Genomic DNA, 17,151 nt, shown 5'->3' with positions numbered 1-17,151 from the left:
AACAAAAAAAAAACCCCACCTGGCAATATAAATATGCAAGGTTTCTTATTTTTTTTTTAATATCCTTTACACAATTAAAAATGGCCTTTTTTTTCCTCAAAAGTTCTGTTAACTTGTCCACATCAACAACCCTATGGTTGGTCTTTTTACTGTATCATCTTTTTGTATTTATTCCCATGTACAGATGCTTCTGCGCATTCTAGAACGCAACTCCAAGTATCTAACTCTCGCGAGATCTTGAGCGAGATTACAGCTCTCGTTCGCGCAGGCAGATCAGCTGACCTGTCACAATATTACGCAGCGTGTGTTTGGTGGGTAATGTTTGTGTTTGTGTGTACACGTTGAAGTCATGGCAGCCAAGATGGAGCTCGCACCTCTCAGACCGTGGGATGATTTCTACCCCGGAACGGACCGCTTCGCCAAACCTGAGTTCGGGGATTTGACGAAGTGGAACAACAGAGTGATCAGTAATTTACTGTACTACCAGACCAATTATTTCGCCTTGGCTGTGGTGGTGTTCATCATTGTGGGGTAAGTCCTGCTAGCATGCTAGTACAGGAATGCTAGCTGTGTTTAATTAGCCTGCATACCATATATCCACACCCTACATGCCTACACTGGCTATTTCTGTAGCATACAGAAGTGTTGTGCTAAGCTTTTCGACACTAAAATGCTCAGTATTTATTCGCCCTTTTACATTACTTGGCTTCTTAGCACCAAATCTTCGAAACTAGCGTCAAAAATAACAGCAAGGAAATGCTTTAGCTAGCCTAAAATGTATGCAAATGCTTCATAGTCAAAGAAAATAGTCAACCCTAAGTCCTCCTTTGTTTTAAATACATCTTACGCATCGTGGTGTTCACTGTTTCTCAGAATAAAATGACTACATTGCATCAGTGGCTCTTACAGTCATCTATTATTCCTTCTTGTACATTTTTGAATATACGTGCTGGTCTGATGGTTTTCTTACTGGATGATGTAGTGGAAATAATGAGGCCTACTGCAGGCATATGCCCTCAAGTGGTTTACATCAGATGTCCAGGCAGGATGTCAGCAATTGTTCTTATCACCAGCAGGTTGTGCTATTTTTATTTTTTTAATATAAAATGCTTTCAACAAATTAAAAACATGGACAGTGTGCAGTTGTGGACAAAGTACACAGCCTCATTACCTAAGTCAAAGTATAGATCCTCCTGGTCAAATATTACTCCAATACAAGTGTCAGATTATTACTGAAGTACTTGATTTTAAAAGCACTTAAGTATTCAAAGTACTTCTTAAAATATCTAAAAACACTGTATTTTCATAAAGCATGAGTGCAGTCAAGACTACTTAGGAGTACATTCTGTTAAATTGTGTTTTTAGAGAACATTACTTGAAATCTCTAAAAAAAACTATACCATGGAATAAAAACATCAACTGAGCTACTCCAAGCACAGACAACTTAGTTTGAAATGTTCATCTGGAATGAAACAAATGTTATGTAGCTCAACACACTTTCTCAGGTTGGACTGTGAATGTTTGTATGTTTGGGCAGAGTGGGAAACAGGGTGAACATTTCAAACCATACGTATCATTCTTCTTTTCAAAAACCTCTAACACGGGCTGTTCAGGTGGAGAATTATAGCCATCATAACCACCTCTAAATGAACTGCCTGATCTGAGTGAAATCTGCTCTGTATTTATATGATATACAGGTACGGCTAAACAACTGAGACAAACAGAACACAGTTTGCTGTCTTAGGGACCAGATCTCAGAAAAGAGAAGGAAATTAATGAGCTGACTTCAAAGCAAAAGTAGTGAGTAACGAGAGCACTGATAGAAATGTAGTGGAGTAAAAAGTACAACAATCGTCTTCTGAATGTAATGTTAATAGGTATCCCCCTCAAGTAAAGTACAGATACTCAAAAAATGTACTCAAGTAAATTTACTCTGCTACTGTCCACCACTGACAATGTGTCACTCTTCTGTTTCAATACAGGTTCATGAACCCATTCGGCATGTTTCTAGGAGGGCTGGTGGTGACGTTGGTCTTCATGGGTTCGGTGTGGGCAGGAGAGAACAAAACTATGGTCAAGAACTTTAAAAAGAAGAACCCCACTCTGTTTGTCCTTGGCGTCATGGTCACCAGCTACTTTCTGCTGTCACTGTGTGGTGGCGTCATGGTCTTCATCTTTGGAATCACGTTCCCTTTGTTGTGTAAGTGTCAGTGTGTTCACAGGCTATGAGAAACACACCCCATATACCAATTGGTGCACACCATCTACTTTCCCTAATGAGTGTATGAGTGTCTGAATTTTAAATTTAGACATTTTAGATAGTTTGTGTAAATGTTTCAGCCTCTCCAGCCCTCGTCATGTGTATGTTTCCAGCCTTGAAAGCTTCATTCTATACTTTCCCTTAAATTACACTTTTAATGGCTTTGTGTACAAGCTGCATTTTTTGCAAGTATAACACCCTCTGCTTGCATACTGCAATATTCCCTTGTAAACAGTATGCATTTCAAACACAGAAGGTTTAAACTTAAGTCTTTGACACACTTGAAACATTTCACATACTGTGGTTGCGTACTTATTTGCATTTCAGTTAGGAATTTCAGACTCAGATGTAGCCTTAACTGAAGGGTGGAGTTCACTCAGTGGAGATTGAACTGTCAGTCATTTTGGTTTCCTTTTGGTTCCTCCACTTAGTCACACACCAACTTGTAATTTAAGGGCTCGGACTGCTAAAGTTAGCTTTAGTTATGAGGGATTACACACACAAACACACACGCACACACACACACAGAAACATTGATTTGTTTCTTTCTGCATCTCAGGATTTTTCATACAGAGAGATCTTTTTTCCCTGGGTATCAAATGAATATCAGGGGTGACACCAGCTTTTTCATGCGTTTACAACATTCATTCTGTGGAAGTACTTCAACCTTTTCAGTATCTTGACAGACTTTGTGTTTGACCTACTCTTAAAGGACTTCTAAATGTTTCAGTGGGATTCTGAGTCACACACATATCCATAACTGAGGTTTCACTGTGGGTGAACAAGTTTTTCCAAACACACTCTCATTCTGACTCACTGCAGGGTTTGAACTTCATGCACAGTATCACTGAAATGTCTTCACTCCTGACACAGATTGCAAAAGAAGGCCAGAGTTGCGTAGAGAGCGATACAGTAGCTCAGATGTATTGTTTTGAGTTTGTTTGAGCTCTCTAAATACTTCCAGAGTCAGAGCATCAGCGGAGTGGTTTTGGATAATTGATGGGTGGGATCGTTAGAGCAAATGTTACTTCTCTAACATCACAGGGGATAGATGAGACAGTTTGATGGCTTCCCAGGAGGCTTGCCCACTGCTGCCTGTGTTGACGGGTTGCTATGGGTTGTTGATTTGAACAGAACCACATTTACTGGCTGATGTCATGCGTGCAGTATCTGCCTGGCATAGGAATAAAAGCCATGTTGATCCTTACACCCACTTTATATCTGAGATGCAGTATCACATTTTGTTTCCCTCTTTTCCAACATGTATTTATTTATATTCCCATTGCAGAATCATATCAATAACTCACTGTTGTATTCCCTGTAGTGATCCTAATCCATGCCTCGCTGAGACTGCGTAACATGAAGAACAGACTGGAGAACAAGATCGAGGGTGTTGGCTTGAAGAAGACCCCCATGGGTGTCATCATGGACCTCCTGGATCAGCAGGAAGAGAGAATGAACAAGATTCAGGATTTCATTGAGAGCAAACTGAAGGAATGAAGATCCAGCCAAAGGTGTGCCAAGGGAAGTCAGTGTCATAGAGTATGGATTCAAGCTTCCACAGCAACATCCCAAATGTCAAATTCGTATCCCTTATGTACATGAAAAGTTACTGATGTTACCATTCCTGTACTTTTGATCCATTTAGGTTAACTTCTTTATGCTTTAGTGTTTGTTTTCACAGTCTGGGGAGGGATAATATATCATTATTTTAAGATGTGCACAATCACAGTGTGGATTAGAAAGTCAAAGGGAACTAAAGCTACCAAAGGTTTGAGCATTCCTGTGTGAAATAATGTTCCAAAAACAAATGAATTACCCTCTTATCAAAGCACTTTGACCCACATTTCAATCGTCTCTATATTTTGGCTAAATAAAAGCAGAATGTCTGAAGGCAATATTAAATGCAGTAATGAGATATCTATTGCAATGTTCTGAAAAAGAGTTAAAAAAATCCTTCAGTTTGCTACCTCAAAACAAGCATGCTCGATTATGTTCTCACTGTTGAAACCACAACAACACAACACAGCTGAACAGCCAGTTAGCTGCTTATTAAATAGCAATAACTCCCATCTCGTCACTCCAGGAGCTGTGGGAAAAATAGTCTGAGGGCATTTAACCTTTTGTGGAGACATTGTTACATGGCCGACTAATATAACTGGAATTTAAATGTTCCTATACTTACAAAAAAAAAATGTGCATACAGCTCCTTGCAGTACAGGCCGGCCTGAGTGTATCCCTTTTAATCACAGCTATGCAATACAGAAAAATGAATGGCAAGAGCAGCTTTATTGTTTGAGTATTATGTCATAGTATGTATATGCGTGTTGTTGTTTTTGATGTGTTTTTATTTAAAAATAAACAGCATGCAGAGATGTATTAAATATCTGCAGGACGCAAAGGTGATACATTTGGCAATGAGACCAAACTATGAATAAAAGACTTACCTTTAATTTCTCATTGTTACCTCTTCATTGATAAAAACTAGACTAGGGACACATGTATGCTATTTTGGGATCAAATCCCTTTCAGTAAAATCAGTGTCGAGTGTTCACTTTAAAGTGCTCATCGTTACAGTAAAGCAGCTGTGTCCTGTTGCTTTCCACACCGGCTCAATGACTGCAGTTTGCACGTTACCTTCGCAAATGGCAGTTCAGTAAGGTTGTGTTATCTGGATGCTATATAATATATCATCTATGTTTTATGTGACTTTCTTCTTATGAAGTGATGATTACACAGAACTTGAAGTTGCATATATAAAATAAAGAAAACCTGATACACACTATAGTCTCGTTGCAAGTCTCAATGTAACCAAATGGATCAGATTGTTCTTGTCTTGGTTGGGTCAAATACTTCTTTGAGCCAGAGTGGTGGGATCAGGATCTTACCAGATGTTATTTAATATAATATGAATATTGGCATGACACCAGTTTTATAGGTTTTTGATTGGAAAAAATCTCACCCTTAGAAAAAATATATAGTCATTTGTCTTTTGTGGTATTCAACAAAATTCCTAAAAGTAAATGTAATCATTTTCTGGGGATCAGTTTGAAATTAAAAACACTTCAACACAGTTTTTACATTAAAATAAAAAGAGGAAAATAATTTTCTGACAATTCTTAAAGTGAAATTGAAAAATATATGAAATACATTTGCTTCACAATTGTTCTATATGTATGCAATTACATTAAGCTGCCTCAAAAATCCTATTTTAAATGCCCAAATTTAAAGAATGTGTCATAGGAAGGAAGGATTTCACCTGCTGTGGGTGGACAGGATACAGGAGAGCAAGACTGATCAAACTGGTGAAGAAGGCCAGCTCAGTCCTGGATCCTGTGGAGGTGGTGGCTGACAGGAGAATTATGGCCAAGCTGTCATCTCTGATGGCCTTTTTTCTTCTATATATTCTTGTTGAAATTCTTGTACTGTCCACCAACTCCATGAATTTCCCCGTTGTGGGACGAATAAAGGAGTATCTTATCTTATCTTATATAATTGGAAGACAAGACTTTTGACAACATGCCAAAATCATCTGCATACAAACAATACCTTTGACATGCTCAGTTTCAGGGATCAAATTGACCTGTACACAAATGAATGACGGCTGAAACAAGAGTATTAGTGATTAACTTTGTTCAGATGTTATTGTGACTTCTCAAAAACAGCATCGTGTGTGATAAAAACACAAGAGCAGAAGAACAACCAGCTCATTTCTTTAATGTGTAATTAAAGTTTAACCCACTCTTTTTCTGCAAAGTTCTCTAAAAACATATTAGCATGACTTAATACGCGTGACACAAACATCCAGTATGGTGATGAAATCAAACAGCTGACGTCAGAGCCTCAGAGAAGACTTGTTTCACTTGATTCCAGTTCTTTAGGGAGCGGCACCTGCAGGTGGTGATAATGGAAAAAAAAAAAAGACGATGACTTTTAGTGACAGTACAAGCAGAAACAATACACCGTGTTAGAAGTGGATGTAGCTGGGCGTGTGTTTAACCTAGTGGTCAAATAGCATGCCCCATATAAAGAAGCTGTAGTCCTCTAAGCAGGCACTGCAGGTTCGATTCATACCAGTGGCCCTTTGTCACACCCTCTCTTCGTTTCCTGCTCTGTCCACTGTCCTATGCTCTCAATAAAGGCATGAAAAAGCCTAAAAATAGACTCAGAATATGTGCATTTAGCCTCTTGGTGTTAAAGGGAATCTAATGCAGAAGTGGCTCAAACTGCAATACTTTCTAATGGCCAGCAGAGGGCGTCTACATTGATTGGAAAAATATGTGCCTGTATGAAACCAGAGGAGAAAATGACTCACAATGAAAGTTAATGAATTTATGGTCGCCAAGTATCACAAGTTCCAGTCTTCCTAAACACATCATGGTGTTTATTTCATAAATGTTCCTCCCATCCTGATAGTAATAGACAATAGAGGAGATAATGCTTGGGGGCGGGGCTACCTTTTGATTGACAGGTTTTAATCACTGCAACCTGTTGACCAGGATAGATATGAGGCAATGCATATCCTGTCATCCAAATATGGTCACTTCTGGTTTTGAAAACAAAGATGGCACCAACCAAAATGCTGAACTAGAGGCTTCAAAGTCTAACTCTGTTATTAAGAACCTTCTTATTGTTTGACACATTATACTTCCAGGATCACAACTACATTGATGTGAAGTTTTGATACTCACAGATTTGAGGTAAGCCACGCTGCTCTTCTTAATCTCAGTTAGCAGCGCGTCACGTGGTGTGAGGTCAACCTTCGCTGGCTCTCGTCTGCGAGGGACGGGCTTCAAAGTCTTAATCACGGCGTTTAGGTTTGCTTTTTCACCTGTCATTCCATCACTACCGTCATTCTTCACTTTGGGAGTCTTCCTCAATTGGAAACTTGCCCTCTCAGGTCTTGAGTTATCCCTTGGGTCCAGGTCTAGAAAAGGGTCACGCTTCTTTGGAGTCCTTTTCAGCTGGACGTCCTTTAATGGGTTTGATGGTTCGGCACTGTGTTGTTCGGGTACGCTTTTGTGCTTGATCTTCTTCTGAGGCTCTGGCTGTCGAGGCTGGTTGTGAGTCTGCTGAGGTGCGATGCTCTGTTCTGCCGTGGGTGGGATGAGCCCGTGCTGCTGCAGGAGTTCCAGAGCTGGTAGGTACCCGAGCATCTCCAGTAAACCTGGAGGCAGGTTCAAACTGTTCTCATACATCTGCATCATCTCTTTCTGCTCCTTTGCCTGCTGCTGCTTCGACTCCTCCTTCCTCAGCTGCCTCTGCCGATCAAGATTTCTCGTCAGAAGATTGGTCACCACCATCCTGGGCCCTGCCTGCTCAAAGTGGTAGCCCATTTTCAGGAGGGTGTTGTTCGCCTTGAGTAAGCGTGAGATCTCCATCTCTGCGTGGTGACCCAGCATGTGCCTCTGGTTGTGGAACCGCAGCTCTGTGAGAGTCTCATTGAACTGGAGGCAGCGGATGATGGCGACAATTCCCTTCCCTGTTATGAAGTTTGACTCAATATTCAGGGTCGTGATGCCACGATTCTCTCGCAGCATGTTTGCCAGGTTAAAAGCAATGTTTTCATCCACACCAGTGTTGGCTACACTGAATGTTTTTACCTGCTTGTTCTTCTTTAAGGCATTGACATAGTCTAAGAGCATCTCTTTGGGAATGTTTTCGATGTTGTTGAGGTTGACTTCAGTGATGGAGGGGTTGTTGTTGCGGATTTTGTCAAGTGTCGACTCAAGGTTTGTTTCGTTTCCTGAGGGTCTTGAAGACATCTTGATATTATTGAAGGCAAGTTTTGGGATGTTTAATTTGTTAATCTTTCTTTCTTCTTTTTTGGGGATGAAGTCATAGGTTTCATTTGTCTCTGGCTTGTGTTCCTCTTTGGGAGGCAAAGAGTCTGTAGTTGTAATCACCTTTTCCTCCGCAACCTGTGATTCACTCTCTTCTGGGGCCACGCTTTCACTCTTGATCTTTGTGACTGAAAAAGGCTCCTCTTCCTTTTTGGCTTCTGGTACTTTCTCTGTGTTATTATCCAGAGGATCAGCATGTTTGTCTGTGCTGTCGTTTTCTTTTCTGGTCTCAGGTGACTTCACCTCTTTTTCTTCCTTCTCTTCAACCTCATCAGCCTTTTCATCGGCCTGTTCATCGCTCTCCTCGACCTCTTCGACTATTTCCTCAATGATCTCCTCTATAATCTCCTCTCCTTCTGCATCATCGGCAGCTTCTTCCTCAATGACTTCTTCTATCACTTCATACACTTCATATTCCCCATCCTCTATGTTCTGTTCTTTCTCTTTGTTCTCAGCTTCCTCCCTTAAAGTTTTCTGATGAAAACAACAAATCATAGCGGGCTGTTTATTCAATCATGCTTGTAACATTTGATTATTTGGCTGTAGTCTCTAAGGAAATACTGAAATTCAAACTGATGTACTCCAACTTTTCAGAGTTTGATTTCTTACCTCACTTGGCAGCAGAGTGGCAGGGACTCTCTCCTCCTCAAGCATTCGTTTGGACTCTTTCTCCCAGTAGAGGTAGTCAACCAGCGATCTGTGGTCGAACATCCCAGTCGGAGGCTTCTCCGTTTGGTCTTTCTGTCTCTGTCCCACCGGTACATTATTATCTGGGGCGATAATAACATCCATCTCACTCTGGAGCTCCTGAAGCTCCTCGGGTGAAAGCATAGCGAGGATTTCATCCTCATCGATGTCCTCTTCATTGAGATCCTCAAGGTCTCTACTGTCTGACATATTTGCGTTGTGTAGCTTCTGTCTGCCACTAATATCAAAAAGAGGAGAAACTTCTGTCCGATCTATGACTCAGGACAGAGCAAGTGGGGAGCTTCGACTTCAGCAACAAACCTCCTGCCTCATGTGGAGTCTAAAATTAAACCCAGAGAACTGTGTGGAAGATATTTAAGGGGCTAGCAGGGGGACAGACATGCTAGCATTCTTCTTTCAGCCCCCTGCTCCCAGCTGGCTCTGCCATCAGGATCTTTTGGGATGACAGTTGCTTCAGGCAAAGGAGAGTGTTGGACTGACAGCAGCAGGTGAAACATTTTCATAGTGTCAGTGGGGGGGTGGGATAAAAGCTATACTGCACACTGAGCTCCTCCCAGTCTACCAGAGCTCTCCTTTAGACAGAACTTCTGAAGTGTTGCACAATAACAATAAACATGAGATACAGCCAGGTGAGGTATTATGTCCTCAGGGGAAGTGATGCCAACATCGGGAGAAGAGACGTTTCCTCTGTCTGACTTTTAGATTAGTGCTCAAAGAACAGATGATTCAGAGCCAGCGGGTGTTTTTTTTCTGGTGACATTAACATTCATGGTTTATTTACTTAAGAAATAGGACCTCAGAGGAACAGTTTGACGTTTAGACAAACAGACGTACTTACTAACCTTTACAGGGAGCCAAACATGATGGCTCTGTGGTCTTTATGCTAAGATAAGCTAAATAGGTGCCAGAGGATAAAAATAATACGTCTACTAATGATCAGTTACTGACCTTAAAGCTGCTGTGAGGAACTTTCTGTTGGTGTTGATTTTGGCGACCCCTGTGGACAAAGTAGTACCATACAACTCTGCTGATATTTTCCTGAACAGGTATCTGTACTTAACTTGTAACTGGCGACAAGGGCTTGTCCCTTTTACTTAAAAACATTAAGGGAATTCCTACTTTTATTTTGAACCACTGTACGGATTTCTCTTAATACAGGCAATTCCCATACATGAGGTCCAATTAACATTTCACTTTGATAGAAATGTATTTAAAATGCTACTTTTTACTTTTATAATTTGAGTAAATTTTGAAGCCTATGCTTTTTCACATTACTTTAAAGCTCCTGCGAGGAGTTTTTAACTAGTTATGAAACAGACTGTAATTAATAATGGTGTCCCTCTATGACCTATAAAAGCAAATGAGATCATCAACAATAAGATCTATTATTTTTAAGTAGATGATTTTGATGGGGTGATACCTCTATATGCTCAGACAGCTTTTTAAAAAAAAATTCCGAGGCATGGAAACTGAACAACTGTGAACGATAGGATATGATACAAAACGTAACAATACGATCTGAAGGATTCGATATAAGATATATGATATGATATCTTGCGAAATGATAAATTACGATACCATTGTATATGATTATATGCAATACGCTATGGTAAGTGATATAATATGTGATAGGTTACAATGCGATAAGATATAATACGATGCAATATAATACAATACGAAACTGACTCTTAAAGGACAACCAGGTGAGATTATTTTAGTTACAAACCACTACTTACACATGTTTAGGACATGATCAGAAAGGCATTAGCAGGGACTGCTTTGTCCACAAGGGGGCACCAAAATCATCACAAGCTGAAAGTTCCTGAGCGTCAAGTTAAAACGTTTTATCTTTATAAATCCCTTTTACTCTACGTAACAAGTGTACTTAAAGCTGCTGTTGGTAGTCGTGATATAAACATCAGTTCGGAGAGAGATTTCGAATGTCAACACTGCCCCATCCCACCAGATTTCCTCTCACAAAAGATTGTTGTACGCGTTCTATGAGGTAGAAGTGGCTTCCCAGCCAATCAGGGCGACAGAGGGTCGTGGAGTAGCTCTGATTGGTCCGTGATAACGGGAACGAGGGGAATGATAACATTGCTTGATACAAAGGCATTGGAAAACCCAGAGATTTCGCCATAATCTCAAATTACTTCACTTACAGATGAGTACCGATTGGTATTATGACCGTTTCTCCAAACCCAGCAGAAAAAAAGTAACGTTTTTTACACCATTCCAACCAACAGCAGCTTTAAGCCACCTCTGCTGAATACTCATTGTGGCTTCATAAGAAATGGAGGGTTATGAAAGTGGTGACAATCTTTCTGTTTTACTATCTGATTGAAAGCAAATCCATGTGACTGTATTTTCAAAAACAGCCAACTGCTCCTTTAAATCTCCCTCACTTACTCAACATCACAACCCAAACAGTTGTTCACTCAGCCTCTCAAAGACAGTGCCAACAAGCGTCTATGTGTCACACATGTATTTATTCACATCCTTGTTCCCAGTGGAAAATATTTTATGACAACATCTAACATATAACTACACAATGACTGTACAAATGTGTGAGAACAAAAACAGTGAGATATGAATATGCTTCTGACGGCAGTGGTCTTCTGATATAAAAAGAAGGTCTTATCAAAAAATCAAAACTCTTACCATGCATCTTAAAAACACATTACGGCACCAACAAAGACAAATGGATCTATAAACAATATCGACAGAGTACATTCAAAATATAAAGAAAGGAAGAAATGGAAAGTCATCAAATACACAGTCTGCTCTAATGAATGATCTCTTCATGCCACATTGCGGACATGTTTAGACTTTGTTTTCAATCATGATGCTCTATTTTATCATACTTTACCGAGATGAGATTGCTGACGATGATTTTTATTCTATAACCTACTGTTTTTATAAGGCAGTAGCTAGTTCCTGTTAAAATGCATGGAGTTGGATTCCAGTTAAAAACACATGTTGCCTTTTTTCACATCTTGAAAACACAATAGGGGTTTGATTCCAGTGTGGTTGTGCAACACCTTAAAGTTTCTCGACACATTCTCATCTGCCTGTACAATTCATCCAATCCAAGGCACATGGAAAAAGTCATTCAAGAGTGTCATCACTGTGTTCAGAGGTTACTTCAGCATGAGGACAGTGGACACGTCGATCCTTCCAGAACTCAAAAGTTTGTGTCTGCTCATGTTTCAACTTGATCCCCTTCATGTGCTGCTGGCCATGGCTTTAATTTTTGCCAAAGTTTGGTTTGGTCCTCTTCAGCGGATACTCATGTAGCTTCCATCCAAGTGGTATCTGCACAGGTAATAAAACAAGAAAATATCCAATCAACAAAAGTTTGACTTTTTTTTAGAACAAGGAACACACAATGAAAAAGTGAGAATAAAATAAGGAGTGGAAATGGAAGTGTGGTGAGCCAGAAAGTCCACAATGTGAAACATGATTCATGCTTCAGGATGTAAATGGAAAATTCTTAAGATGGCAATGTCAGTTAATCAGTTCACCACTTTGGTCAAAATGAAAATATCTCAACTATGAGATGAATGTAATAAAATTGGATCTATTAACCCTCCTGTTATGTTGCTGGTCAAATTGACCCTTTTTAAAGTCTATTTCAGGTAATATATGCCTTCCAAACCAGCTAAATGCAGCATAAAAATCTGGGTATCTTGTGACGTAAGAGGTGTCATGTTAATTTATCAACATCACTTCATAAAAATAAAAAAAATTCAAAATGTAAAATAAAATAAACAAAAATCTGTGTCATGTAAAACTATTTTATTTATATTTAGGGCTTTCCAATGTACATTAAAAAAAGTTTTAACATGAATTCTAATGAAAAAAAAGTGAGTTATCCTCATTGAACCATGATCTGAGAATTAAAGAACACCAATGGACTAAATCTTGATTTAAATGGTTAGTTATGGAGTTAAAAATTTGATTTAAAAAAATGTGTATTGGGATTTTTGGGGTTCTCATACTTTTGTATTATTAAATATGCCCTGGGTCAAATTAATCCAGGAACATTATTGCTGTTCCAGAGAAACGAACATAACAGGAAGGTTAAACTGTTTTTATTATGGACACCCTAAAGCTGGTTTAATACTTCTGCATTGACTTTACGTCATAGCTACGCTGTAGTGGCTTACGCCGTTGTGAGCATTACACACTTCCACGTCAGTGCTGCTCACTGCTAGTCAGTGGTGCAATGACCCTGCTAGTCATAACACCAGTTTCCAGTCCTGTTACGTTCTCTGCTTGTTCCTGCAGGACCTTGAGCGTATTTGATCTTAACTGATAGATCTTATCTCAGGACAATAACGCTCATTGTAACTGAGTAATGTACCAGAGCTTGCTATTATTTTGGGATAATTTTCAGGCAATCTAGAAAACAAAGTAATAGGCTGGACAAATAGATCAGACGATATGTCATTTTGCCCATACTCACACTATAATGGTCACACTAAACTCTGAGGATACAAGTTATGATCTTTATGGGTAAAGCCTAGATCTCAAGAAAAAACCTATCCAGGAAAACAGAGAAAATGAAATGTATGGATGTATGTCCACTTAAGGCTTCTGTAGTTTATTTCTTATTGTCCATTTATTTCATTGTACTGGAGCTTTGGGACTTTGGTGATGCTGGCTATTCCTCAGGTGTCATCAAAAGGTTAACATTTTCTGTTTTTTAGTAAAATATCTTGGCAGCTAAATAATGGATTTGAGTATAATTAGGGCATTCATCTTCTCTTCACGTTAATTATTTTCCAACTTTGGTGATCGCCCGACTCTCCCTCTTGCTCCATCATCAAGTCAAACATTCTATTTCTTCTGTAGTTTGTTTTCTGGCCAATGATCTGTAAAACTTATGACACATTTGTCAGCCTCAAATGATCTGTGTGTTCAGTGACAATTAGTTATTTTAGCAGCTATTGTGGAGGCTAAATTAAAATCACGTCTCCTGTCATTTATGCAAACTGTTATATGGAATAACACACCTCAGTTCTTTTGTGATAGACTCAAATATTCTGGTTTTAATCATAGGTATACGACACGTCATGTGAGCACTGGTTATCTGCTAACACCAAGTCCTAGAACTAACTGTTTGATGAGATCTGTTCTTTTTAGAGGTTCCTCTGCCTGGAATCAACTCCCCACCAACATAAGAATGATCAAAAGCAGATTTTCTTCTAAAAAGTCACTTAAACAAATGCTGATAAATTCCTCATAGACGTTATAATGTAATCACTGTTTTGAAAGTCTTTGTTTTATTAATTTTTGGTGCCATGTGTTTGTGACAATTTTGTTTTTGTTTCCATTATTTTGTAGTTTAATGCTACTCATCATTGATTTGCTCAGATACTTAGTTTATTTTTCATTTTCATTCTTGATTTTTAGAATTGGCTGCTATTGCATCTTTGTTTTTTTGTGTGGACCCCAGGAAGACTAGCAGAAAAACTTGTCCATGCATTTATCTTTAGCAGACTAGACTACTGTAACGGTGTCTTTACAGGACTCTCTAAAAAGTCCATCAGACGGCTGCAGCTCATACAGAATGCTGCTGCTCGAGTCCTAACAAGGACCAAAAAAGTAGACCACATCACTGCAGTTCTTAGATCTCTACACTGGCTTCCTGTCTGTCAGAGAATAGACTTTAAAATCCTGCTGATGGTTTATAAAGAACTGAATAGTTTAGGCCTAAATCACATTGCTGATCCGCTACTACTTTATGAACCACCTCAACCTCTGAGGTCATCAGGTACTGGTCTGCTTTCAGTCCCAAGAGTCAGAATGAAACATGGTGAAGCAGCGTTTAGTCATTATGCACCACATATCTGGAACACACTCCCTGAAAGCTGTAGGTCTGCTCCCACTCTCACCTCTTTTAAATCCAAGATTAAGACTTTTTAATTTGCCACTGCCTTCCTATCTTAGCTCATTTGAACCCACTTTAAATTAAAATTTTAATGTAATTTTTAATATATTTCTAATTTTCTTTTCTGTTTAATTATATTTGTCATTTTAATTGTGCTCTTTTATGCTTGTCTGAATGTTTCCAATGCTTTTAATGTTTTAATGTAAAGCACATAGAGTTGCCCTCGTGTATGAAATGCGCTATACAAATAAAGCTGCCTTGCCTTGCCTTGCCTAGCAACCACAATATGGAAGCCAATAAGGATCCTAATAAATAAATAATTTTTAAAAAATGTTAACAAGCTAAGCTATAATAATAGATCTGTACTCTTGTGATCAAAGCACTGCTCTAACTAAGTACAGCCTCACACACTCTTCCTGGCCTGGTTGTGGTGTCTCAAGTTTTCTTTAAACTTCTTTATCATCAGCTTTCTGATCATGATAAAAATCTCTCAGGCACACTCTTGCCTTGACAGGAGCAAGATCAGTCAGATAATCAGATAACTTTTTTGCGCCTGAGGTAAAAAAAAGAAAATCAACAAACCACAAAATGACAGTGTTGATGATTCAATTTAATCAGCTATAGAGTAAACACACAGATGGAAATGGAGTGTCAAAATGGAGATGACTTGCAACACGACACAAAGATTTCCGCTGCGGTCTCACCCTTAAGTGCTAGAATGGTTGTCTGTTGGTTCATCTGCACTATTGGCTTCAGAGCCAACCACTTCAACAGACTCAGATTTTTTAGGCATTTTGTCAGATACTTTGTTGTCTGGAGAACATCTGCACACATGAGCATTAATCATAAGTTAACGCAGGAAGAAGAAAAGGCAGGAAGAAGGAGAAGAAAGTTTTAAGATAGTAAGCAGTGTGTTTTCTAAGATCATACTGATATTTAAAGGTATAGAACAACCACTACGGGTGTGTGATTCACTCCATCCCTCTTGCATTAACAGCTCAGTTTGGAGATGTAGTGAACTGCAGTACTCACCTGTGCGTGGGACTGCGGTTGTAAGGGGAAGCATGAGCTCCAGGGTGTGGGTAGTGAGGTGTGTCGGGTGAATCGTATTCTGTCAGGCCGACTGCCAGCTGGTTGCGCCAGTTACCTGAGCTTTCCACCGAGGACACTGCGGACACGACAGAAGCAATCAGTCAGTTCATAATGGAGTGTAACTCAGCAGTGATTGTTTAAAGCACTCCAAATGCAGCTGTATACAAAACTTCACAGTATATGGCAATATTTAAGATACTGTTAGGGCCACTTTACACTGAAACTTCAAGATTTCATGATATAAAACTACAGACTTTTTCTTTATTTATTCATACATACATTCATACATTTATTACATACAACAGCTAGATTATGAATCATGTGTATCACTACTACATTCATACAGATAAGACTCTTGACCCCTGTGCCTGAATTGTGCTCTCCTATCGTTATCCAAACACTCATTAATCACTTCAGTCTTTATTAAATTTGTAAAATATGAACCATAATTCTAAACTGTCAGTCTCAGTTAAAGTTTTACTCAATATCTGCATCATTTTTCTTCATACAATTTCATGTGCTTCTATTTTATGGTGGTAAAATAAGGGGATTTGTAACTTCCCAGCTTTCTGTTGTTGCTGCTGTTTTTCTTCTCTGCTTCAATTTGTGACTGATTCCTAAATTACCACATTTTAGACACAAAATAAGGATAATTTTCTCTCAGAATTGTTTTCTTGTCGGTCTGGAGAGGGTTTGGACACTGCAAATGAAGCTCCTTACTGACACCCACATGAATAAATCAAATCAAATTACAGAATTGAAATGAATAAAATTATCTTGGTTGAATAAACAGACCTTTCGGGCATGTTGGAGGAATATCCTTGCAGGCTGATATTTTTTATGCATCAAACAACATTTATTACCCAGTTGTGTTAAACACTTGATTCTGATGAGTCAAAACCCACATCAATGCTTAATTATCAACAGCAAAAGCAACACCAGGAGCAACTTGATCACACAAGTCATACCAAATCAATTTTGGGAACAGATTTTGACACTGTAGGGAAAACATTGTTTTTCTATAGCATTGGTTAAATAAATAGAGGATATTTTTTAATATTTCTTTTAATTTATTTGGAGAGCACAAAACTTTAGATTTGTGGTTCATGGATGGCCAGTCGTCACAAATAGTAGAAGAAGAGAGGAGAAAACCAGTGCAGAAACAGAGAGGGAGGTTAAACACAGTGCACATTTGTGCAGTGGTTCAAAATGCAGACAGAAAACTCTTATTCTTACTCTACTGTGAATGAAACTGTGAAGTTTCATGTTAATTTTGCCAACAAAGAGGCTGATAAGAATATACCGTTGTAAACCAACCAAGGAATCTAAGGTTGGTTTTTAAGATATCAATC

The 17,151-nt window shown here is 39.0% G+C and overlaps 3 protein-coding genes across 3 annotated transcripts in view; 1 reads left to right on the top strand and 2 right to left on the bottom strand.

Annotated features, from left to right (window-relative positions):
- Positions 1–283: 283 nt before the first annotated feature.
- Positions 284–5,043, top strand: LOC117821674 (PRA1 family protein 3-like). Its single transcript, XM_034696112.1, has 3 exons — positions 284–531; positions 1,983–2,200; positions 3,585–5,043. Exons 1-3 carry the CDS (start codon positions 350–352, stop codon positions 3,758–3,760), a joined length of 576 nt encoding a protein of 191 aa, XP_034552003.1. The 5' UTR covers positions 284–349; the 3' UTR covers positions 3,761–5,043.
- A 918-nt stretch (positions 5,044–5,961) lies between these two features.
- lmod3 (leiomodin 3 (fetal)) lies at positions 5,962–9,300 on the bottom strand. Its single transcript, XM_034694781.1, has 3 exons — positions 8,713–9,300; positions 6,952–8,577; positions 5,962–6,151 (listed from the first exon to the last, which is right to left on the bottom strand). Exons 1-3 carry the CDS (start codon positions 8,998–9,000, stop codon positions 6,104–6,106), a joined length of 1,962 nt encoding a protein of 653 aa, XP_034550672.1. The 5' UTR covers positions 9,001–9,300; the 3' UTR covers positions 5,962–6,103.
- Positions 9,301–11,281: 1,981 nt separating this feature from the next.
- Positions 11,282–17,151, bottom strand: part of frmd4bb (FERM domain containing 4Bb) — a 28,778-nt gene continuing 22,908 nt past the window's right edge. The window contains exons 22-23 of the mRNA XM_034694780.1: positions 15,740–15,875; positions 11,282–12,126 (exon numbers count right to left, since the gene is read on the bottom strand). Of these exons, the coding sequence (XP_034550671.1) occupies positions 12,090–12,126; positions 15,740–15,875 (173 nt within the window). The 3' untranslated portion in view covers positions 11,282–12,089. The remainder of the gene's footprint in view (positions 12,127–15,739; positions 15,876–17,151) is intronic.

Source organism: Notolabrus celidotus, chromosome 11 (assembly GCF_009762535.1).
Source record: "Notolabrus celidotus isolate fNotCel1 chromosome 11, fNotCel1.pri, whole genome shotgun sequence".
NCBI lineage: Eukaryota > Metazoa > Chordata > Actinopteri > Labriformes > Labridae > Notolabrus > Notolabrus celidotus.
Note: the sequence above shows the minus strand (reverse complement) of the source record. Positions and strands in the feature narration are given on the sequence as shown.